The 22,568-nt window shown below is 61.9% G+C and overlaps 5 protein-coding genes and 4 pseudogenes across 5 annotated transcripts; all 9 read left to right on the top strand.

Annotated features, from left to right (window-relative positions):
• The first annotated feature begins 4,884 nt into the window (after positions 1–4,884).
• LOC109753643 (uncharacterized) lies at positions 4,885–5,482 on the top strand (annotated as a pseudogene).
• Positions 5,483–6,152: 670 nt separating this feature from the next.
• LOC141027578 (uncharacterized) lies at positions 6,153–6,815 on the top strand. The gene has a single exon (XM_073504666.1). It carries the CDS (start codon positions 6,153–6,155, stop codon positions 6,813–6,815), a length of 663 nt encoding a protein of 220 aa, XP_073360767.1.
• Positions 6,816–7,300: 485 nt separating this feature from the next.
• LOC141027579 (uncharacterized) lies at positions 7,301–8,107 on the top strand (annotated as a pseudogene).
• Positions 8,108–8,635: 528 nt separating this feature from the next.
• Positions 8,636–9,298, top strand: LOC141027580 (uncharacterized). Its single transcript, XM_073504667.1, has one exon. It carries the CDS (start codon positions 8,636–8,638, stop codon positions 9,296–9,298), a length of 663 nt encoding a protein of 220 aa, XP_073360768.1.
• A 3,866-nt stretch (positions 9,299–13,164) lies between these two features.
• On the top strand, positions 13,165–13,826 carry LOC141027581 (uncharacterized; annotated as a pseudogene).
• Positions 13,827–14,690: 864 nt separating this feature from the next.
• LOC141027582 (uncharacterized) lies at positions 14,691–15,353 on the top strand. Its single transcript, XM_073504668.1, has one exon. The coding sequence runs from the start codon at positions 14,691–14,693 to the stop codon at positions 15,351–15,353; it is 663 nt and encodes a 220-aa protein (XP_073360769.1).
• Positions 15,354–16,218: 865 nt separating this feature from the next.
• Positions 16,219–17,073, top strand: LOC141027583 (uncharacterized; annotated as a pseudogene).
• Positions 17,074–17,747: 674 nt separating this feature from the next.
• Positions 17,748–18,515, top strand: LOC109753645 (uncharacterized). The gene has a single exon (XM_020312558.2). It carries the CDS (start codon positions 17,748–17,750, stop codon positions 18,513–18,515), a length of 768 nt encoding a protein of 255 aa, XP_020168147.2.
• A 759-nt stretch (positions 18,516–19,274) lies between these two features.
• LOC141027584 (uncharacterized) lies at positions 19,275–20,129 on the top strand. The gene has a single exon (XM_073504669.1). The coding sequence runs from the start codon at positions 19,275–19,277 to the stop codon at positions 20,127–20,129; it is 855 nt and encodes a 284-aa protein (XP_073360770.1).
• Positions 20,130–22,568: the final 2,439 nt, after the last annotated feature.

A 22,568-nucleotide genomic window follows, 5' to 3' on the forward strand; every position in this document is an offset into this window, starting at 1 on the left:
ACCCATGCTCATCGCGACCAGGTGAGGAGAATTGGACCTCGAGGCCATAGTGCGAGGTTCTGTCTAGACGGAGGCGAGCAATCTCGACCTGGAGTGTAGGAGGAAGAGCAGCAGGAGCCGCCACGGGCTGGTGGATGGGCAAGGTGAGACGGAAGCATAGCTCGCCTATAGGGAGCCAGTAGACCTGACGTCACACATGTGTTTTTTCCTTTTTAATTTTGTTTCTATTTTAAAAAGAGTATATACATTATTATGAAAAGATAATTTATTTGATTTTTTAAAAGAGTCCATCCCACATTTAAAAAATGTTCATACTGTGTAAGAAACGATTGCTCAATATTTCGGAAATGTTTATACCATTCAACAAGAAGTATGTGTCATTTCCAAGCTATTCACTCGTTTGAGAAAAACTGTACGTGGCCTTTTGAAAATTGTTATACAATGAAAACAATGTTTGTATAATTCAGAAAAAAATTCATGCAGTTTATAAAAAATGTATATTGCACTTACAAAAAGAGCAACGAACAAAAGGCGTGTCAAGGGAAAAGCAGAACAGAAGTCACGAAGATTCACACATGCCCTGTCAAGATTGGAGGCTGTGGAGTCTACTCGCGAGTTCGAATGCACACTCATGAACAGTAAAAGAGTAAATGGAATAAAAACTGATTATTTTGGAACAAACACTGACGAATTCTCCACATGTGTGCAAATTTAATTAAAAAACACTTGGAGCAACAATTTTTTTACGGAAGCATTTTAACATGTTTTTTCTTCATGGAAATTCGCACGCATGTTCAGAATCGTTAATGTTTGTTCGCAAAAAACAGATTTTTAAATTTTGTATACTACTCCCTCTGTCCCATAATGTAAGACGTTTTTTGACACTACACTAGTGTAAAAAAGCGTCTTACATTATGAGATGGAGGGATTTTTTTTATTTTACTGTTCATGCAGATGCATATGAACTCGCGAGCAGAAACATGATGTTTTGTGCATCTCATGGCCTAGAATTGGAACGATGATTTCTCAGAGGGTGTGGTGAGTAACCAACATGCAATACTGACTCATTCCATTGTAAATAATACCGTAGGGTAGCACGTGTTTTTTGTTGAAAACGACTGCTGGTTTAGCACAACCATGTTGTTCAACAGCTATGCGCCGTGGGCTCCAACGATCTTATCCTCTTTTAGGAGGAAGCTCAATAAAGTTGTCTATGATACCTCCACAGTCGACAGGTCAATCCAGTACTTGAAGGCCCATATTTTAGTCTCGTAAGCCTGCATCACCCAGACATTGATAGAAGTTGGCTTGGAGCCGAGCCACCCCATAAAGCAAGTGTCCCCTTTCGTGTCGAACAACTTCCCACGATGTCACGGCTAGGGAGGACCGTGCATCCATCGGAATGACTTTGATTATATGTCGAATACAATAATGTCTCCACCATCTCCCATAATGCAACTTGCTCCATAAAGACGGCAGCGCCATGGTGGTAGACATGTGGTAAATAGTTAGATGAATAGCGCAGCTTGTTGAGTAACTTCTGTTGCGTGGAAGGCGGCGAAACCATTGTAGGAAAGGCCAGAGCTGCTGATGGGCACCGACGTCACGCAAGACGATAAGGTTGGCGGGCCCCGTGTGGCAGTCGACGATAGGGAGTGATGACTGGCAGTGGTGGTGCTCAAGAAAGAATGCGGGTGTGGATGTCACGTTGCGCACTGACAAGGCGGCGGCACGGCTGCGGCCGACCTCCTTGGGCGGCAACCTGATGAGTATCTTGTCAATGATCTCCTCGGGTAGGTCCTCGAGCAGGGTCACGCCTCTCTTGCCCAACTTCATAGTGCGTCGACAACTCCGGTTGATTGAAAAGACACATCAAGCTTTAGTCCAATAACAACTTTAATCAAGAAGAGAAGCAAGTAAAGTAATGAAAAGTACATTTACATGGGTGTTTATTATACATTGAAAATCTCAAATGATGAACGTGTGTAGGACGTGGACAGAGTGGATGCAACCAAATCTAGGCTTGGTATTCACTAGTGAAAAGGGAAGTGACTACTAAACCAAATTATACACTGAACCAAAGCCAAACACACTAGTGAAGACAGAGTGACGGCTAAACTAAAGCTACATACAATTCTAACTTAACATAAACTGGACTCGGAAGGCAAGACCCTGAGGGGTTATGTGATGGCAGCGAGCTATGTGTGCGTCATGAGCATGTTCTTTCGCTTGTAATTAACTAGCTTGACCGCTAGCTGCAGGTGGGGAGAGAAAATCAAGAGGACGCACCAGAGGAGAGAGACATCAGCGGCCAATTCGGGCTGCGACAGTGCTCACCTCCATTGGGGTTGAAGGTGGTGGAGATGGCGCTTGCCAGAGCAAGGCAGAGCAGCAGCTCGGTTGAGTGAGTGAGGCGACGCCAGGGCGGAGGGTCTAGCCGTGCCGTGGTCGTGCTCATCCTCGACTAGGCTAGGAAGAGAACTGGAGCTGGAGGCCATCGCACGAAGTTCCCGTGTGTGGCGGGAGGCGAGCAAGCAGAATCCGGTATGGAGGCAGAGCAGGAGCTGCGTCAGCAAGGTGGATGGGCATGTCGAGACGGTAGCCGAGCTCAGCTAAAGGGAGCAAGTAGACGTGACATCACACATGTGCTTTTTTCCTTCTTAATTTGTTTATATTTAATTAATAGTAAATACTTGTATTGTAAAAATATAATTTGGTTAATATTTAGAGAGTGTTCATCTCACATTTAAAAATTCACTACTAGGAAAAGGGCTATAGATAATATGAACACTAATGGCGCATCACACATGTGGTGCGTCACTACTATATACTAATGGCGCACCATGTGTTGGTACACCATTAGTGTCCAAATACTAATGGCGCACCACATCCACGGTGCGCCACTACTAACAAATTTTTTTTATTTTTTTTCAAAACTAGTAATGGCGCACCACACCCTCGGTGCGCCACTACTAACAATTTTTTTTATTTTTTTTCAAAACTAGTAATGGCGCACCAGGCATTACTAGTTTTAACTAGTAATGGCGCAACACACCCTCGGTGCGCCACTACTAACAATTTTTAGTAATGGCGCACCACACCCACAGTGCGCCATTACTAACTTTGCCCAAAAATTCCACCCAATGCACCCCGACCGCCTTTTCAGTTTTAAAAAAATTAAAAGAAAATGATGGAAATGTCAAAAAAGATAAAATAAAATAAGTTTCCCATGTGATATGTGGTCTAGTTGTTGGGAAAGTTTACAAATATGAATTTCGACTTTATTTGCAAAATCTCTCTGGAATTTGTAAAATGGGGATAACTTTTGCATACAAACTCGGATTAAAAAGTTTTATATATGAAAAATCATCTACTCGAAAAGTTACATACGAATTGAAATGGGGGAACCCGGTTCAACATCTTCAAAAATCCCCAACAACCTAATAGAACGAAAGATACGCGGCTTTTAAGATCTAGAGGGGGAAAATGAAAAAAATTCAAACTTACTAGTGGCGCACCATTTGCTAGGTGCGCCACTAGTAACAGAAAAAAATTGGTTTCAAAAAAACTTTTTTTTGGATTTTTTTTCAAAATATGATACGTAATATGACCGGGAAGTTTGAAATATTTTTTCAAAATTTCATCACACTCATGAACATGAACATGAACAAAGTCCTAGACATCAACAAGGTTTAATAGGATTGATATGATAGATATATCAACAAGTGCCTGTGAAGTGAGCTGGTGCTGGGGTTGGATAGAACTCTGAAGTTAAGCGTGCTTGGGCTGGAGTAGTGTGAGGATGGGTGGCCTTTCAGGAAGTTTGACCATTAGTAATTCTAATGGCGTGATGCGAGCGCGGCCACTTCAAGAGGGACTGCCCCAAGCTGAGGAAGGCGCCAGTGGCGGAGCAGGCGCTGCTGGTCAACGGCAACGTGGACGACGACGGACTCCTCTAGGCCACGGCTTAGGGGGAGTGTTGGCGAGCCCGGGACGCGGTGCGAATGGTGAACGCGTCGGGCTCGGCCCGTGGCAGCCTGTGTCGCGTGCGTACGTGACCTCGTGTGTGGGTTGCTAAGATGGACACGCGGGGTGTGGCCGTGCCGGGCGCTGGAACCAGTTGCATCCCGTTGGCGTGCGTGCGCGACGGGCGCAGGAGCTGAGGAGCGCGGGGCGTGGCGCAGTGGGTGTCAGGGCTGGGCGAAAGCAGCGGAAGAGCAGCGGCTCGCGCCGAGTCTCCAGGAGATCGTGTACGCGCGCGTGGAGCTCGGCGGGCGGGCGTTGCGTGGGCGCTAACTGCGTCCAGCTCCATGCATGCATGAGTTTGTTAGATGGATCAGGTCAGCTAGCTTAGTGCGTGTGTGTGTGCCCGTGTATAAGTATTGACCCAGCATGTTGTAGTCTGGTGTGCTGAGTACGTGCTCAGGAGAAAAAGAGAACGCCGTTGGTGCGGCGGGTGGCGTACGTGCGCCAGAATACTCTTGTGTCCCTGTGTCCTTCTTCTTCCTCCAGTCCTCTTCTTCCTCGAGTGCATAGAGAGAGAGGTAGTGCTCCAGTGAGGGAGGGAGCAGGGCGCGGCAACAACAATTGGTATACAGAGCTTCGGTTCGGGCGATCACCGGCGACCAGGGCGCTCGTCCCTCATGGCGGAGGCGCGGGTGGATCAGCGTCGATGGTGATGCCGATGCTCACGGTGGACAACTACACCGTCTGGGCGATCAAGGCGCAGGCCATCCTCGACGTGCACACCGTGTGGGAGGAAGTGGCGCCGGGCGATGCGGCAGTGAACGCGAGGAAGGACAAGACGGCGCGCGCGTTGCTGCTCGCAGCGTTGCCGGAGGACATGCTGCTCTCTGTGGCGACAAAGCCCACCGCCAGGGAGGTATGGGACTCCCTGAAGGTGAGGTTCGTCGGCGCCGATCGGGTCCGCACGGCGTGGCTGGCGACGCTGCGTGGGGAGTTCGACCGCCTGAAGATGGCGGACGGCGAGGCGCTGGACGCGTACGCCGGGAGGCTGGCCGGGATGACAGCGAGGTACGCGAACCTCGGGGAGACGCTGGGCGACGCGGCGCTCGTGAAGAAGCTGCTGGACACCGTCTCGGATCGGCTGTTCCCCGTCGTCGCCGGCATCGAGCAGTTCCATGACGTGACAACGATGGCGTTCGACGAGGCGCTCGGGCGGCTGCGCACGTTCGACGAGAGGGTTCGGCGCCGTGGACAAGACGGCGGCGAGCGCGGGGGTGAGCAGCTCCTCATGACGGCGGCACAGTGGGCAGCGCGCGAGCGTCGACACGGCGGTGCTCGGGACGACGACGACAACAAGATCGTGGCATCGAGCAGCGGCGGGAACCGGCGCGGGCGCTGGTACAAGTGTGGCGAGCGCGGCCACTTCAAGAGGGACTGCCCCAAGCTGAGGAAGGCGCCAGTGGCGGAGCAGGCGCTGCTGGTCAACGGCAACGTCGACGACGACAGACTCCTCTAGGCCACGGCTTAGGGGGAGTGTTGGCGAGCCCGGGACGCGGTGCGCGTGGTGAACGCGTCGGGCTCGGCCCGTGGCAGCCTGGGTCGCGTGCGTACGTGACTTGGTGTGTGGGTTGCTAAGATGGACACGCGGGGTGTGGCCGTGCCGGGCGCTGGAACCAGTTGCGTCCCGTTGGCGTGCGTGCGCGACGGGCGCAGGAGCCGAGGAGCGCGGGGCGTGGCGTAGTGGGTGTCAGGGCTGGGCGAAAGCAGCGGAAGAGCAGCGGCTCGCGCCGAGTCACCAGGAGATGGTGTATGCGCGCGTGGAGCTCGGCGGGCGGGCGTTGCGTGGGCGCTAGCTGCGTCCAGCTGTATGCATGCATGAGTTTGTTAGATGGATCAGGTCAGCTAGCTTAGTGCAGGTGCGTGTGCCCGTGTGTAAGTATTGACCCCGCATGTTGTAGTCTGGTGTGCTGAGTACGTGCTCAGGAGAAAAAGAGAACACAGTTGGTGCGGCGGGTGGCGTACGTGCGCCGGAATACTCTTGTGTCCCTGTGTCCTTCTTCTTCCTCCAGTCCTCTTGTTCCTCGAGTGCATAGAGAGAGAGAGGTAGTGCTCCGGTGAGGGAGGGAGAAGGGCGCGGCAACAACAATTGGTATACAGAGCTTCGGTTCGGGCGATCACCGGCGACCATGGCGCTCGTCCCTCATGGCGGAGGCGCGGGCGGATCAGCGTCGATGGTGATGCTGATGCTCACGGTGGACAACTACACCGTCTGGGCGATCAAGGCGCAGACCATCCTCGACGTGCACACCGTGTGGGAGGAGGTGGCGCCGGGCGATGCGGCGGTGAACGCGAGGAAGGACAAGACGGCGCGCGCGTTGCTGCTCGGAGCGTTGCCGGAGGACGTGCTGCTCTCGGTTGCGACAAAGCCCACCGCCAGGCAGGTATGGGACTCCCTGAAGGTGAGGTTCGTCGGCGCCGATCGGGTCCGCGCGGCGAGGCTGGCGACGCTGCGTGGGGAGTTTGACCGCCTGAAGATGGCAGACGGCGAGTCGCTAGACGCGTATGCCGGGAGGCTTGCCGGGATGACGGCGAGGTACGCGAACCTCGGGGAGACCCTGGGCGACGCGGCGCTCGTGAAGAAGCTGCTGGACACCATTCCGGATCGGCTGTTCCCTGTTGTCGCCGGCATCGAGCAGTTCCACGACGTGACGACGATGGCGTTCGACGAGGCGCTCGGGCGGCTGCGCGCGTTCGAGGAGCGGGTTCGGCGCCGTGGACAAGACGGCGGTGAGCGCGGGGGTGAGCAACTCCTCATGACGGCGGCACAGTGGGCAGCGCGCGAGCGTTGACACGGCGGTGCTCGGGACGACGATGACAACAAGAGCGTGGCGTCGAGCAGCGGCGGGAACCGGCGCGGGCGCTGGTACAAGTGTGGCGAGCGCGGCCACTTCAAGAGGGACTGCCCCAAGCTGAGGAAGGCGCCAGTGGCGGAGCAGGCGCTGCTGTTGAACGGCAACGTCGACGATGACGGACTCCTCTAGGCCACGGCTTAGGGGGAGTGTTGGTGAGCCCGGGACGCGGTGCGCCTGGTGAACGCGTAGGGCTCGGCGCGTGGCAGCCTGGGTCGCGTGCGTACGAGACTTGGTGTGTGGGTTGCTAAGATGGACACGCGGGGTGTGGCCGTGCCGGGCGCTGGAACCAGTTGCGTCCCGTTGGCGTGCGTGCGCGACGGGCGCAGGAGCTGAGGAGCACGGGGCGTGGCGTAGTGGGTGTCAGGGCTGGGCGAAAGCAGCGGAAGAGCAGCGGCTCACGCCGAGTCACCAGGAGATCGTGTATGCGCGCGTGGAGCTCGGCGGGCGGGCGTTGCGTGGGCGCTACCTGCGTCCAGCTGTATGCATGCATGAGTTTGTTAGATGGATCAGGTCAGCTAGCTTAGTGCATGTGCGTGTGCCCGTGTGTAAGTATTGACCCCGCATGTTGTAGTCTGGTGTGCTGAGTACGTGCTCAGGAGAAAAAGAGAACACAGTTGGTGCGGCGGGTGGCGTACGTGCGGGCGATCACCGGCGACCATGGCGGCGATCGGGTCCGCGCGGCGAGGCTGGCGACGCTGCGTGGGGAGTTCGAGCGCCTGAAGATGGCGGACGGCGAAGCGCTAGACGCGTACGCCGGGAGGCTTGCCGGGATGACGGCGAGGTACGCGAACCTCGGGGAGACGCTGGGCGACGCGGCGCTCGTGAAGAAGCTGCTGGACACCATTCCGGATCGGCTGTTCCCCGTTGTCGCCGGCATCGAGCAGTTCCACGACGTGACGACGATGGCGTTTGACGAGGCGCTCGGGCCGCTGCGCGCGTTCGAGGAGCGGGTTCGGCGCCGTGGACAAGACGGCGGTGAGCATGGGGGTGAGCAGCTCCTCATGACGGCGGCACAGTGGGCAGCGCGCGAGCGTTGACACGGCGGTGCTCGGGACGACGATGACAACAAGAGCATGGCGTCGAGCAGCGGCGGGAACCGGCGCGGGCGCTGGTACAAGTGTGGCGAGCGCGGCCACTTCAAGAGGGACTGCCCCAAGCTGAGGAAGGCGCCAGTGGCGGAGCAAGCGCTGCTGGTGAACGGCTACGTCGATGACGACGGACTCCTCTAGGCCACGGCTTAGGGGGAGTGTTGGCGAGCCCGAGACGCGGTGCGCATGGTGAACGCGTCGGGCTCGGCCCGTGGCAGTATGGGTCGCGTGCGTACGTGACTTGGTGTGTGGGTTGCTAAGATGGACACGCGGGGTGTGGCCGTGCCGGGCGCTGGAACCAGTTGCGTCCCGTTGGCGTGCGTGCGCGACGGGCGCAGGAGCTGAGGAGCGCGGGGCGTGGCGTAGTGGGTGTCAGGGCTGGGCGAAAGCAGCGGAAGAGCAGCGGCTCGCGCCGAGTCACCAGGAGATCGTGTATGCGCGCGTGGAGCTCGGCGGGCGGGCGTTGCGTGGGCGCTAGCTGCGTCCAGCTGTATGCATGCATGAGTTTGTTAGATGGATCAGGTCAGCTAGCTTAGTGCCTGTGCGTGTGCCCGTGTGTAAGTATTGACCCCGCATGTTGTAGTCTGGTGTGCTGAGTACGTGCTCAGGAGAAAAAGAGAACACAGTTGGTGCGGCGGGTGGCGTACGTGCGGGCGATCACCGGCGACCATGGCGCTCGTCCCTCATGGCGGAGGCGCGGGCGGATCAGCGTCGATGGTGATGCCGATGCTCACGGTGGACAACTACACCGTCTGGGCGATCAAGGCGCAGACCATCCTCGACGTGCACACCGTGTGGGAGGAGGTGGCGCCGGGCGATGCGGCGGTGAACGCGAGGAAGGACAAGACGGCGCGCGCGTTCCTGCTCGGAGCGTTGCCGGAGGACGTGCTGCTCTCGGTGGCGACAAAGCCCACCGCCAGGGAGGTATGGGACTCCCTGAAGATGAGGTTCGTCGGCGCCGATCGGGTCCGCGCGGCGAGGCTGGCGACGCTGCGTGGGGAGTTCGAGCGCCTGAAGATGGCGGACGGCGAAGCGCTAGACGCGTACGCCGGGAGGCTTGCCGGGATGACGGCGAGGTACGCGAACCTCGGGGAGACGCTGGGCGACGCGGCGCTCGTGAAGAAGCTGCTGGACACCATTCCGGATCGGCTGTTCCCCGTTGTCGCCGGCATCGAGCAGTTCCACGACGTGACGACGATGGCGTTTGACGAGGCGCTCGGGCCGCTGCGCGCGTTCGAGGAGCGGGTTCGGCGCCGTGGACAAGACGGCGGTGAGCATGGGGGTGAGCAGCTCCTCATGACGGCGGCACAGTGGGCAGCGCGCGAGCGTTGACACGGCGGTGCTCGGGACGACGATGACAACAAGAGCATGGCGTCGAGCAGCGGCGGGAACCGGCGCGGGCGCTGGTACAAGTGTGGCGAGCGCGGCCACTTCAAGAGGGACTGCCCCAAGCTGAGGAAGGCGCCAGTGGCGGAGCAAGCGCTGCTGGTGAACGGCTACGTCGATGACGACGGACTCCTCTAGGCCACGGCTTAGGGGGAGTGTTGGCGAGCCCGAGACGCGGTGCGCATGGTGAACGCGTCGGGCTCGGCCCGTGGCAGTATGGGTCGCGTGCGTACGTGACTTGGTGTGTGGGTTGCTAAGATGGACACGCGGGGTGTGGCCGTGCCGGGAGCTGGAACCAGTTGCGTCCCGTTGGCGTGCGTGCGCGACGGGCGCAGGAGCTGAGGAGCGCGGGGCATGGCGCAGTGGGTGTCAGGGCTGGGCGAAAGCAGCGGAAGAGCAGCGGCTCGCGCCAAGTCACCAGGAGATCGTGTATGCGCGCGTGGAGCTCGGCGGGCGGGCGTTGCGTGGGCGCTAGCTGCGTCCAGCTGCATGCATGCATAAGTTTGTTAGATGGATCAGGTCATCTAGCTTAGTGCGTGTGCGTGTGCCCGTGTGTAAGTATTGACCCCGCATGTTGTAGTCTGGTGTGCTGAGTACGTGCTCAGGAGAAAAAGAGAACACCGTTGGTGCGGCGGGTGGCGTACGTGCGCCGGAATACTCTTGTGTCCCTGTGTCCTTCTTCTTCCTCCAGTCCTCTTCTTCCTCGAGTGCATAGAGAGAGAGAGGTAGTGCTCCGGTGAGGGAGGGAGAAGGGCGCGACAACAACAATTGGTATACAGAGCTTCGGTTCTGGCGATCACCGGCGACCATGGCGCTCGTCCCTCATGGCGGATGCGCGGGCGGATCAGCGTCGATGGTGATGCCGATGCTCACGGTGGACAACTACACCGTCTGGGCGATCAAGGCGCAGACCATCCTCGACGTGCACACCGTGTGGGAGGAGGTGGCGCCGGGCGATGCGGCGGTGAACGCGAGGAAGGACAAGACGGCGCGCGCGTTGCTGCTCAGAGCGTTGCCGGAGGACGTGCTGCTCTCGGTGGCGACAAAGCCCACCGCCAGGAAGGTATGGGACTCCCTGAAGGTGAGGTTCGTCGGCGCCGATCGGGTCCGCGCGGCGAGGCTGGCGACGCTGCGTGGGGAGTTCGACCGCCTGAAGATGGCGGACGGCGAGGCGCTAGACGCGTACGCCAGGAGGCTTGCCGGGATGACGGCGAGGTACGAGAACCTCGGGGAGACGCTGGGCGACGCGGCGCTCGTGAAGAAGCTGCTGGACACCATTCCGGATCGACTGTTCCCCGTTGTCGCCGGCATCGAGCAGTTCCACGACGTGACGACGATGGCGTTCGACGAGGCGCTCGGGCGACTGCGCGCGTTCGAGGAGCGGGTTCGGCGCCGTGGACAAGACGGCGGTGAGCGCGGGGGTGAGCAGCTCCTCATGACGGCGGCACAGTGGGCAGCGCGCGAGCGTTGACACGGCGGTGCTCGGGATGACGATGACAACAAGAGCGTGGCGTCGAGCAGCGGCGGGAACCGGCGCGGGCGCTGGTACAAGTGTGGCGAGCGCGGCCACTTCAAGAGGGACTCCCCCAAGCTGAGGAAGGCGCCAGTGGCGGAGCAGGCGCTGCTGGTGAACGGCAACGTCGACGACGACGGACTCCTCTTGGCCACGGCTTAGGGGGAGTGTTGGCGAGCCCGGGACGCGGTGCGTGTGGTGAAGGCGTCGGGCTCGGCCCGTGGCAGCCTGGGTCGCGTGCGTACGTGACCTGGTGTCTGGGTTGCTAAGATGGACACGCGGGGTGTGGCCGTGCCGGGCGCTGGAACCAGTTGCGTCCCGTTGGCGTGCGTGCGCAACGGGCGCAGGAGCTGAGGAGCGCGGGGCGTGGCGCAGTGGGTGTCAGGGCTGGGCGAAAGCAGCGGAAGAGCAGCGGCTCGTGCCGAGTCACCAGGAGATCGTGTATGCACGCGTGGAGCTCGGCGGGCGGGCGTTGCGTGGGCGCTAGCTGCGTCCAGCTGTATGCATGCATGAGTTTGTTAGATGGATCAGGTCAGCTAGCTTAGTGCGTGTGCGTGTGCCCGTGTTTAAGTATTGACCCCGCATGTTGTAGTCTGGTGTGCTGAGTACGTGCTCAGGAGAAAAAGAGAACACCGTTGGTGCGGCGGGTGGCGTACGTGCGCCGGAATACTCTTGTGTCCCTGTGTCCTTCTTCTTCCTCCAGTCCTCTTGTTCCTCGAGTGCATAGAGAGAGAGAGAGGTAGTGCTCCGGTGAGGGAGGGAGAAGGGCGCGGCAACAACAATTGGTATACAGAGCTGCGGTTCGGGCGATCACCGGCGACCATGGCGCTCGTCCCTCATGGCGGAGTAGCGGGCGGATCAGCGTCGATGGTGATGCCGATGCTCACGGTGGACAACTACACCGTCTGGGTGATCAAGGCGCAGACCATCCTCGACGTGCACACCGTGTGGGAGGAGGTGGCGCCGGGCGATGCGGCGGTGAACGCGAGGAAGGACAAAACGGCGTGCGCGTTCCTGCTCGGAGCGTTGCCGGAGGACGTGCTTCTCTCGGTGGCGACAAAGCCCACCGCCAGGGAGGTATGGGACTCCCTGAAGATGAGGTTCGTCGGCGCCGATCGGGTCCGCGCGGCGAGGCTGGCGACGCGTACGCCGGGAGGCTTGCCGGGATGACGGCGAGGTACACCAACCTCGGGGAGACGCTGGGCGACGCGGCGCTCGTGAAGAAGCTGCTGGACACCATTCCGGATCGGCTGTTCCCCGTTGTCGCCGGCATCGAGCAGTTCCACGACGTAACGACGATGGCGTTCGACGAGGCGCTCGGGCGGCTGCGCGCGTTCGAGGAGCGGGTTCGGCGCCGTGGACAGGAAGGCGGTGAGCATGGGGGTGAGCAGCTCCTCATGACGGCGGCACAGTGTGCAGCGCGCGAGCGGTGACACGGCGGTGCTCGGGACGACGATGACAACAAGAGCGTGGCGTCGAGCAGCGGCGGGAACCGGCGCGGGCGCTGGTACAAGTGTGGCGAGCGCGGCCACTTCAAGAGGGACTGCCCCAAGCTGAGGAAGGCGCCAGTGGCGGAGCAGGCGCTGCTGGTGAACGGCTACGTCGACGACGACGGACTCCTCTACGCCACGGCTTAGGGGGAGTGTTGGCGAGCCCGGGACGCGGTGCGCGTGGTGAACGCGTCGGGCTCGGCCCGTGGCAGCCTGGGTCGCGTGCGTACGTGACCTGGTGTGTGGTTTGCTAAGATGGACACGCGGGGTGTGGCCGTGCCGGGCGCTGGAACCAGTTGCGTCCCGTTGGCGTGCGTGCGCGACGGGCGCAGCAGCTGAGGAGCGCGGGGCGTGGCGCAGTGGGTGTCAGGGCTGGGCGAAAGCAGCGGAAGAGCAGCGGCTCGCGCCGAGTCACCAGGAGATCGTGTATGCGCGCGTGGAGCTCGGCGGGCGGGCGTTGCGTGGGCGCTAGCTGCGTCCAGCTGCATGCATGCATAAGTTTGTTAGATGGATCAGGTCATCTAGCTTAGTGCGTGTGCGTGTGCCCGTGTGTAAGTATTGACCCCGCATGTTGTAGTCTGGTGTGCTGAGTACGTGCTCAGGAGAAAAAGAGAACACCGTTGGTGCGGTGGGTGGCGTACGTGCGCCGGAATACTCTTGTGTCCCTGTGTCCTTCTTCTTCCTCCAGTCCTCTTCTTCCTCGAGTGCATAGAGAGAGAGAGAGAGGTAGTGCTCCGGTGAGGGAGGGAGTAGGGCGCGGCAACAACAATTGGTATACAGAGCTTCGGTTCGGGCGATCACCGGCGACCATGGCGCTCGTCCCTCATGGCGGAGGCGCGGGCGGATCAGCGTCGATGGTGATGCCGATGCTCACGGTGGACAACTACACCGTCTGGGCGATCAAGGCGCAGACCATCCTCGACGTGCACACCGTGTGGAAGGAGGTGGCGCCCGGCGATGCGGCGGTGAACGCGAGGAAGGACAAGACGGCGCGCGCGTTGCTGCTCGGAGCGTTGCCGGAGGACGTGCTGCTCTCGGTGGCGACAAAGCCCACCGCCAGGGAGGTATGGGACTCCCTGAAGGTGAGGTTCGTCGGCGCCGATTGGGTCCGCGCGGCGAGGCTGGCGACGCTGCGTGGGGAGTTCGACCGCCTGAAGATGGCGGACGGCAAGGCGCTAGACGCGTACGCCGGGAGGCTTCCGGGATGACGGCGAGGTACGCGAACCTCGGGGAGACGCTGGGCGACGCGGCGCTCGTGAAGAAGCTGCTGGACACCATTCCGGATCGGCTGTTCCCCGTTGTCGCCGGCATCGAGCAGTTCCACGACGTGACGACGATGGCGTTCGACGAGGCGCTCGGGCGGCTGCGCGCGTTCGAGGAGCGGGTTCGGCGCCGTGGACAAGACGGCGGTGAGCGCGGGGGTGAGCAGCTCCTCATGACGGCGGCACAGTGGGCAGCGCGCGAGCGTTGACACGGCGGTGCTCGGGACGACGATGACAACAAGAGCGTGGCGTCGAGCAGCGGCGGGAACCGGCGCGGGCGCTGGTACAAGTGTGGCGAGCGCGGCCACTTCAAGAGGGACTGCCCCAAGCTGAGGAAGGCGCCAGTGGCGGAGCAGGCGGTGCTGGTGAACGGCAACGTCGACGACAACGGACTCCTCTTGGCCACGGCTTAGGGGGAGTGTTGGCGAGCCCGGGACGCGGTGCGTGTGGTGAACGCGTCGGGCTCGGCCCGTGGCAGCCTGGGTCGCGTGCGTACGTGACCTGGTGTGTGGGTTGCTAAGATGGACACGCGGGGTGTGGCCGTGCCGGGCGCTGGAACCAATTGCGTCCCGTTGGCGTGCGTGCGCGACGGGCGCATCAACTGAGGAGCGCGGGGCGTGGCGCAGTGGGTGTCAGGGCTGGGCGAAAGCAGCGGAAGAGCAGCGGCTCGCGCCGAGTCACCAGGAGATCGTGTATGCGCGCGTGGAGCTCGGCGGGCGGGCGTTGCGTGGGCGCTAGCTGCGTCTAGCTGCATGCATGCATAAGTTTGTTAGATGGATCAGGTCATCTAGCTTAGTGCGTGTGCGTGTGCCCGTGTGTAAGTATTGACCCCGCATGTTTTAGTCTGGTGTGCTGAGTACGTGTTCAGGAGAAAAAGAGAACACCGTTGGTGCGGCGGGTGGCGTACGTGCGCCGGAATACTCTTGTGTCCCTGTGTCCTTCTTCTTCCACCAGTCCTCTTCTTCCTCGAGTGCATAGAGAGAGAGAGAGGTAGTGCTCCGGTGAGGGAGGGAGAAGGGCATGGCAACAACAATTGGTATACAGAGCTTCGGTTCGGGCGATCACCGGCGACCATGGCGCTCGTCCCTCATGGCGGAGGCGCGGGCGGATCAGCGTCGATGGTGATGCCGATGCTCACGGTGGACAACTACACCGTCTGGGCGATCAAGGCGCAGACCATCCTCGACGTGCACACCGTGTGGAAGGAGGTGGCGCCGGGCGATGCGGCGGTGAACGCGAGGAAGGACAAGATGGCGCGCGCGTTGCTGCTTGGAGCGTTGCCGGAGGACGTGCTGCTCTCGGTGGCGACAAAGCCCACCGCCAGGGAGGTATGGGACTCCCTGAAGGTGAGGTTCGTCGGCGCCGATCGGGTCCGCGCGGCGAGGCTGGCGACGCTGCGTGGGGAGTTCGACCGCCTGAAGATGGCGGACGGCAAGGCGCTAGACGCGTACGCCGGGAGGCTTGCCGGGATGACGGCGAGGTACGCGAACCTCGGGGAGACGCTGGGCGACGCGGCGCTCGTGAAGAAGCTGCTGGACACCATTCCGGATCGGCTGTTCCCCGTTGTCGCCGGCATCGAGCAGTTCCACGACGTGACGACGATGGCGTTCGACGAGGCGCTCGGGCGGCTGCGCGCGTTCGAGGAGCGGGTTCGGCGCCGTGGACAAGACGGCGGTGAGCGCGGGGGTGTGCAGCTCCTCATGACGGCGGCACAGCGGGCAGCGCGCGAGCGTTGACACGGCGGTGCTCGGGACGACGATGACAACAAGAGCGTGGCGTCGAGCAGCGGCGGGAACCGGCGCGAGCGCTGGTACAAGTGTGGCGAGCGCGGCCACTTCAAGAGGGACTGCCCCAAGCTGAGGAAGGCGCCAGTGGCGGAGCAGGTGCTGCTGGTGAACGGCAACGTCGACGACGACGGACTCCTCTTGGCCACGGCTTAGGGGGAGTGTTGGCGAGCCCGGGACGCGGTGCGTGTGGTGAACGCGTCGGGCTCGGCCCGTGGCAGCCTGGGTCGCGTGCGTACGTGACCTGGTGTGTGGGTTGCTAAGATGGACACGCGGGGTGTGGCCGTGCCGGGCGCTGGAACCAGTTGCGTCCCGTTGGCGTGCGTGCGCGACGGGGCGCAGGAGCTGAGGAGCGCGGGGCGTGGCGCAGTGGGTGTCAGGGCTGGGCGAAAGCAGCGGAAGAGCAGCGGCTCGCGCCGAGTCACCAGGAGATCGTGTATGCACGCGTGGAGCTCGGCGGGCGGGCGTTGCGTGGGCGCTAGCTGCGTCCAGCTGCATGCATGCATGAGTTTGTTAGATGGATCAGGTCAGCTAGCTTAGTGCGTGTGCGTGTGCCCGTGTGTAAGTATTGACCCCGCATGTTGTAGTCTGGTGTGCTGAGTACGTGCTCAGGAGAAAAAGAGAACACCGTTGGTGCGGCGGGTGGCGTACGTGCGCCGGAATACTCTTGTGTCCCTGTGTCCTTCTTCTTCCTCCAGTCCTCTTGTTCCTCGAGTGCATAGGGAGAGAGAGAGGTAGTGCTCCGGTGAGGGAGGGAGAAGGGCGCGGCAACAACAATTGGTATACAGAGCTTCGGTTCGGGCGATCACCGGCGACCATGGCGCTCGTCCCTCATGGCGGAGGCGCGGGCGAATCAGCGTCGATGGTGATGCCGATGCTCACGGTGGACAACTACACCGTCTGGGCGATCAAGGCGCAGACCATCCTCGACGTGCACACCGTGTGGGAGGAGGTGGCGCCGGGCAATGCGGCGGTGAACGCGAGGAAGGACAAGACGGCGCGCGCGTTCCTGCTCGGAGCGTTGCCGGAGGACGTGCTGCTCTCGGTGGCGACAAAGCCCACCGCCAGGGAGGTATGGGACTCCCTGAAGATGAGGTTCGTCGGCGCCGATCGGGTCCGCGCGGCGAGGCTGGCGACGCTGCGTGGGGAGTTCGACCGCCTGAAGATGGCGGACGGCGAGGCGCTAGACGCGTACGCCGGGAGGCTTGCCGGGATGACGGCGAGGTACGCGAACCTCGGGGAGACGCTGGGCGACGCGGCGCTCGTGAAGAAGCTGCTGGACACCATTCCGGATCGGCTGTTCCCCGTCGTCGCCGGCATCGAGCAGTTCCACGACGTGACGACGATGGCGTTCGACGAGGCGCTCGGGCGGCTGCGCGCGTTCGAGGAGCGGGTTCGGCGCCGTGGACAAGACGGCGGTGAGCGCGGGGGTGAGCAGCTCCTCATGACGGCGGCACAGTGGGCAGCCCGCGAGCGTTGACACGGCGGTGCTCGGGACGACGATGACAACAAGAGCGTGGCGTCGAGCAGCGGCGGGAACCGGCGCGGGCGCTGGTACAAGTGTGGCGAGCGCGGCCACTTCAAGAGGGACTGCCCCAAGCTGAGGAAGGCGCCAGTGGCGGAGCAGGCGCTGCTGGTGAACGGCAACGTCGACGACGGCGGACTCCTCTAGGCCACGGCTTAGGGGTAGTGTTGGCGAGCACGGGACGGGGTGCGCGTGGTGAACGGGTCGGGCTCGACCCGTGGCAGCCTGGGTCGCGTGCGTACGTGACCTGGTGTGTGGGTTGCTAAGATGGACACGCGGGGTGTGGCCGTGCCGGGCGCTGGAACCAGTTGCGTCCCGTTGGCGTGCGTGCGCGACGGGCGCAGGAGCTGAGGAGCGCGGGGCGTGGCGCAGTGGGTGTCAGGGCTGGGCGAAAGCAGCGGAAGAGCAGCGGCTCGCGCCGAGTCACCAGGAGATCGTGTATGCGCGCGTGGAGCTCGGCGGGCGGGCGTTGCGTGGGCGCTAGCTGCGTCCAGCTGCATGCATGCATGAGTTTGTTAGATGGATCAGGTCAGCTAGCTTAGTGCGTGTGCGTGTGCCCGTGTGTAAGTATTGACGCCGCATGTTGTAGTCTGGTGTGCTGAGTACGTGCTCAGGAGAAAAAGAGAACACCGTTGGTGCGGCGGGTGGCGTACGTGCGCCGGAATACTCTTGTGTCCCTGTGTCCTTCTTCTTCCTCCAGTCCTCTTGTTCCTCGAGTGCATAGAGAGAGAGAGAGAGGTAGTGCTCCGGTGAGGGAGGGAGAAGGGCGCGGCAACAACAATTGGTATACAGAGCTTCGGTTCGGGCGATCACCGGCGACCATGGCGCTCGTCCCTCATGGCGGAGGCGCGGGCGGATCAGCGTCGATGGTGATGCCGATGCTCACGGTGGACAACTACACCGTCTGGGCGATCAAGGCGCAAACCATCCTCGACGTGCACACCGTGTGGGAGGAGGTGGCGCCGGGCGATGCGGCGGTGAACGCGAGGAAGGACAAGACGGCGCGCGCGTTCCTGCTTGGAGCGTTGCCGGAGGACGTGCTGCTCTCGGTGGCGACAAAGCCCACCGCCAGGGAGGTATGGGACTCCCTGAAGATGAGGTTCGTCGGCGCCGATCGGGTCCGCGCGGCGAGGCTGGCGACGCTGCGTGGGGAGTTCGACCGCCTGAAGATGGCGGACTGCGAGGCGCTAGACGCGTACGCCGGGAGGCTTGCCGGGATGACGGCGAGGTACGCGAACCTCGGGGAGACGCTGGGCGACGCGGCGCTCGTGAAGAAGCTGCTGGACACCATTCCGGATCGGCTGTTCCCCGTCGTCGCCGGCATCAAGCAGTTCCACGACGTGACGACGATGGCGTTCGACGAGGCGCTCGGGCGGCTGCGCGCGTTCGAGGAGCGGGTTCGGCGCCGTGGACAAGACGGCGGTGAGCGCGGGGGTGAGCAGCTCCTCATGACGGCGGCACAGTGGGCAGCGCGCGAGCGTCGACACGGCGGTGCTCAGGACGACGATGACAACAAGAGCGTGGCGTCGAGCAGCGGCGGGAACCGGCGCGGGCGCTGGTACAAGTGTGGCGAGCGCGGCCACTTCTAGAGGGACTGCCCCAAGCTGAGGAAGGCGCCAGTGGCGGAGCAGGCGCTGCTGGTGAACGGCAACGTCGACGACGACGGACTCCTCTAGGCCACGGCTTAGGGGTAGTGTTGGCGAGCCCGGGACGCGGTGCGCGTGGTGAACGCGTCGGGCTCGGCCCGTGGCAGCCTGGGTCGCGTGCGTACGTGACCTGGTGTGTGGGTTGCTAAGATGGACACGCGGGGTGTGGCCGTGCCTGGCGCTGGAACCAGTTGCGTCCCGTTGGCGTGCGTGCGCGACGGGCGCAGGAGCTGAGGAGGGCGGGGCGTGGCGCAGTGAGTGTCAGGGCTGGGTGAAAGCAGCGGAAGAGCAGCGGCTCGCGCCGAGTCTCCAGGAGATCGTGTACGCGCGCGTGGAGCTCGGCGGGCGGGCGTTGCGTGGGCGCTAGCTGCATCCAGCTGCATGCATGCATGAGTTTGTTAGATGGATCAGGTCAGCTAGCTTAGTGCGTGTGCGTGTACCCGTGTATAAGTATTGACCCCGCATGTTGTACTCTGGTGTGCTGAGTACGTGCTCAGAAGAAAAAGAGAACACCGTTGGTGCGGCGGGTGGCGTACGTGCGCCGGAATACTCTTGTGTCCCTGTGTCCTTCTTCTTCCTCCAGTCCTCTTCTTCCTCGAGTGCATAGAGAGAGAGAGAGGTAGTGCTCCGGTGAGGGAGGGAGAAGGGCGCGGCAACAACAATTGGTATACAGAGCTTCGGTTCGGGCGATCACCGGCGACCATGGCGCTCGTCCCTCATGGCGGAGGCGCGGGCGGATCAGCGTCGATGGTGATGCCGATGCTCACGGTGGACAACTACACCGTCTGGGCGATCAAGGTGCAGACCATCCTCGACGTGCACACCGTGTGGGAGGAGGTGGCGCCGGGCGATGCGGCGGTGAACGCGAGGAAGGACAAGACGGCGCGCGCGTTGCTGCTCGGAGCGTTGCCGGAGGACGTGCTGCTCTCGGTGGCGAGAAAGCCCACCGCCAGGGAGGTATGGGACTCCCTGAAGGTGAGGTTCGTCGGCGCCGATCGGGTCCGCTCGGCGAGGCTGGCGACGCTGCGTGGGGAGTTCGACCGCCTGAAGATGGCGGACGGCGAGGCGCTAGACGCGTACGCCGGGAGGCTTGCCGGGATGACGGCGAGGTACGCGAACCTCAGGGAGACGCTGGGCGACGCGGCGCTCGTGAAGAAGCTGCTGGACACCATTCCGGATCGGCTGTTCCCCATCGTCGCCGGTATCGAGCAGTTCCATGACGTGACGACGATGGCGTTCGACGAGGCGCTCGGGCGGCTGCGCGCGTTCGAGGAGCGGGTTCGGCGCCGTGGACAAGACGGCGGTGAGCGCAGGGGTGAGCAGCTCCTCATGACGGCGGCACAGTGGGCAGCGCGCGAGCGTCGACACGGCGGTGCTCGGGACGACGATGACAACAAGAGCGTGGCGTCGAGCAGCGACGGGAACCGGCGCTGGCGCTGGTACAAGTGTGGCGAGCGCGGCCACTTCAAGAGGGACTGCCCCAAGCTGAGGAAGGCGCCAGTGGCGGAGCAGGCACTGCTGGTGAACGGCAACGTCGACGACGACGGACTCCTCTAGGCCACGGCTTAGGGGGAGTGTTGGCGAGCCCGGAACGCGGTGCGCGTGGTGAACGCGTCGGGCTCGGCCCGTGGCAGCCTGGGTCGCGTGCGTACGTGACCTGGTGTGTGGGTTGCTAAGACGAACACGCGGGGTGTGGCCCTGCCGGGCGCTGGAACCAGTTGCGTCCCGTTGGCGTGCGTGCGCGACGGGCGCAGGAGCTGAGGAGGGCGGGGCGTGGCGCAGTGGGTGTCAGGGCTGGGCGAAAGCAGCGGAAGAGCAGCGGCTCGCGCCGAGTCTCCAGGAGATCGTGTATGCGCGAGTGGAGCCCGGCGGGCGGGCGTTGCGTGGGCGCTAGCTGCGTCCAGCTGCATGCATGCATGAGTTTGTTAGATGGATCAGGTCAGCTAGCTTAGTGCGTGTGCGTGTGCCCGTGTATAAGTATTGACCCCGCATGTTGTAGTCTGGTGTGCTGAGTACGTGCTCAGGAGAAAAAGAGAACACCGTTGGTGCGGCGGGTGGCGTACGTGCGCCGGAATACTCTTGTGTCCCTGTGTCCTTCTTCTTCCTCCAGTCCTCTTCTTCCTCGAGTGCATAGAGAGAGAGAGGTAGTGCTCCGGTAAGGGAGGGAGAAGGGCGCAGCAACAACAATTGGTATACAGAGCTTCGGTTCGGGGGATCACCGGCGACCATGGCGCTCGTCCCTCATGGCGGAGGCGCGGGCGGATCAGCGTCGATGGTGATGCCGATGCTCACGGTGGACAACTACACCGTCTGGGCGATCAAGGCGCAGGCCATCCTCGACGTGCACACCGTGTGCGAGGAGGTGGCGCCGGGCGATGCGGCGGTGAACGCGAGGAAGGACAAGACGGCGCGCGCGTTGCTGCTCGGAGCGTTGCCGGAGGACGTGCTGCTCTCGATGGAGACAAAGCCCACCGCCAGGGAGGTATGGGACTCCCTGAAGTTGAGGTTCGTCTGCGCCGATCGGGTCCGCGCGGCGAGGCTGGCGACGCTGCGTGGGGAGTTCGACCGCCTGAAGATGGCGGACGGCGAGGCGCTGGACGCGTACGCCGCGAGGCTGGCCGGGATGACGGCAAGGTACGTGAACCTCGGGGAGACGCTGGGCGACGTGGCGCTCGTGAAGAGGCTGCTGGACACCGTCCCGGTTCGGCTGTTCCCCGTCGTCGCCGGCATCGAGCAGTTCCACGACGTGATGACGATGGCGTTCGACGAGGCGCTCGGGCGGCTGCGGGCGTTCGACGAGCGGGTTCGGCGCCGTCGACAAGACGGCGGCGAGCGTGGGGGTGAGCAGCTCCTCATGACGGCGGCACAATGGGCAGCGCGCGAGCGTCGACACGGCGGTGCTCGGGACGACGACGACAACAAAAGCGTGGCGTCGAGCAGAGGCAGGAACCGGGGCGGGCGCTGGTACAAGTGTGGCGAGTGCGGCCACTTCAAGAGGGACTGCCCCAAGCTGAGGAAGGCGCCAGTGGCGGAGCAGGCGCTGCTGGTGAACGGCAACGTCGACGATGACGGACTCCTCTAGGCCACGGCTTAGGGGGAGTGTGTTGGGAATAAGCCGTGGCGAGCCCGGGACGTGGTGCGCGTGCGTGCGCGTGGTGAGCGCGTCGGGCTCGGCCCGTCGCAGCCTGGGTCTCGTGCGTACATGACCTGGTGTGTGGGTTGCTAAGACGGACACGCGGGGTGTGGCCGTGCCGGGCGCTGGAACCAGTTGCGTCCCGTTGGCGTGCGTGCGCGACGGGCGCAGGAGCTGAGGAGCGCGGGGCGTGGCGCAGTGGGCGTCAGGGCTGGGCGAAAGCAGCGGAAGAGGAGCGGCTCGCGCCGAGTCTCTAGGAGATCGTGTACGCGCGCGTGGAGCTCGCCGGGCAGGCGTTGCGTGGGCGCTAGCTGCGTCCAGCTGCATGCATGCATGGGTTTTTTAGATGGATCAGGTCAGCTAGCTTAGTGCGTGTGTGTGTGCCCGTGTATAAGTATTGACCCCGCATGTTGTAGTCTGGTGTGCTGAGTACGTGCTCAGGAGAAAAAGAGAATGACGTTGGTGCGGCGGGTGGCGTACGTGCGCCGGAAAACTCTTGTGTCCTTGTGTCCTTCCTCTTCCTCCAGTCCTCTTCTTCCTCGAGTGCATAGAGAGAGAGAGGTAGTGCTCCCGTGAGGGAGGGAGAAGGGCGCGGCAACAACAATCTCCGAGTGGTCCTCGAGCTCTCTCCGCTGGCGTCGACCTTTGGCATGCTCGTCTTGGGCATCCTAGCACTTTTTCACTTCGTCAAATAATGCGAGGATTTTCTTTTTCATGTAATAAAACGGCCGCTCACTCATGTGAAGCCTGCCGGTTAGGCAAACATGTTCGCCTTCCTTTTAGTTCATCCTCCACAGTTGCTTCTTTTCCATTTGAGTTAATTCACAGCGATATATGGACCTCTCCCATACCCAGTAATTCTG

This window comes from Aegilops tauschii, chromosome 7 (assembly GCF_002575655.3).
Source record: "Aegilops tauschii subsp. strangulata cultivar AL8/78 chromosome 7, Aet v6.0, whole genome shotgun sequence".
Lineage (NCBI taxonomy): Eukaryota > Viridiplantae > Streptophyta > Magnoliopsida > Poales > Poaceae > Aegilops > Aegilops tauschii.

Excerpts from the sequence above, each read along its gene's own strand:
- LOC141027578 (XM_073504666.1), top strand. The coding sequence starts at position 6,153 with ATGGCGCTCGTCCCTCATGGCGGAGGCGCGGGCGGATCAGCGTCGATG.
- LOC141027580 (XM_073504667.1), top strand. The coding sequence starts at position 8,636 with ATGGCGCTCGTCCCTCATGGCGGAGGCGCGGGCGGATCAGCGTCGATG.
- LOC141027582 (XM_073504668.1), top strand. The coding sequence starts at position 14,691 with ATGGCGCTCGTCCCTCATGGCGGAGGCGCGGGCGGATCAGCGTCGATG.
- LOC109753645 (XM_020312558.2), top strand. The coding sequence starts at position 17,748 with ATGGCGCTCGTCCCTCATGGCGGAGGCGCGGGCGGATCAGCGTCGATG.
- LOC141027584 (XM_073504669.1), top strand. The coding sequence starts at position 19,275 with ATGGCGCTCGTCCCTCATGGCGGAGGCGCGGGCGGATCAGCGTCGATG.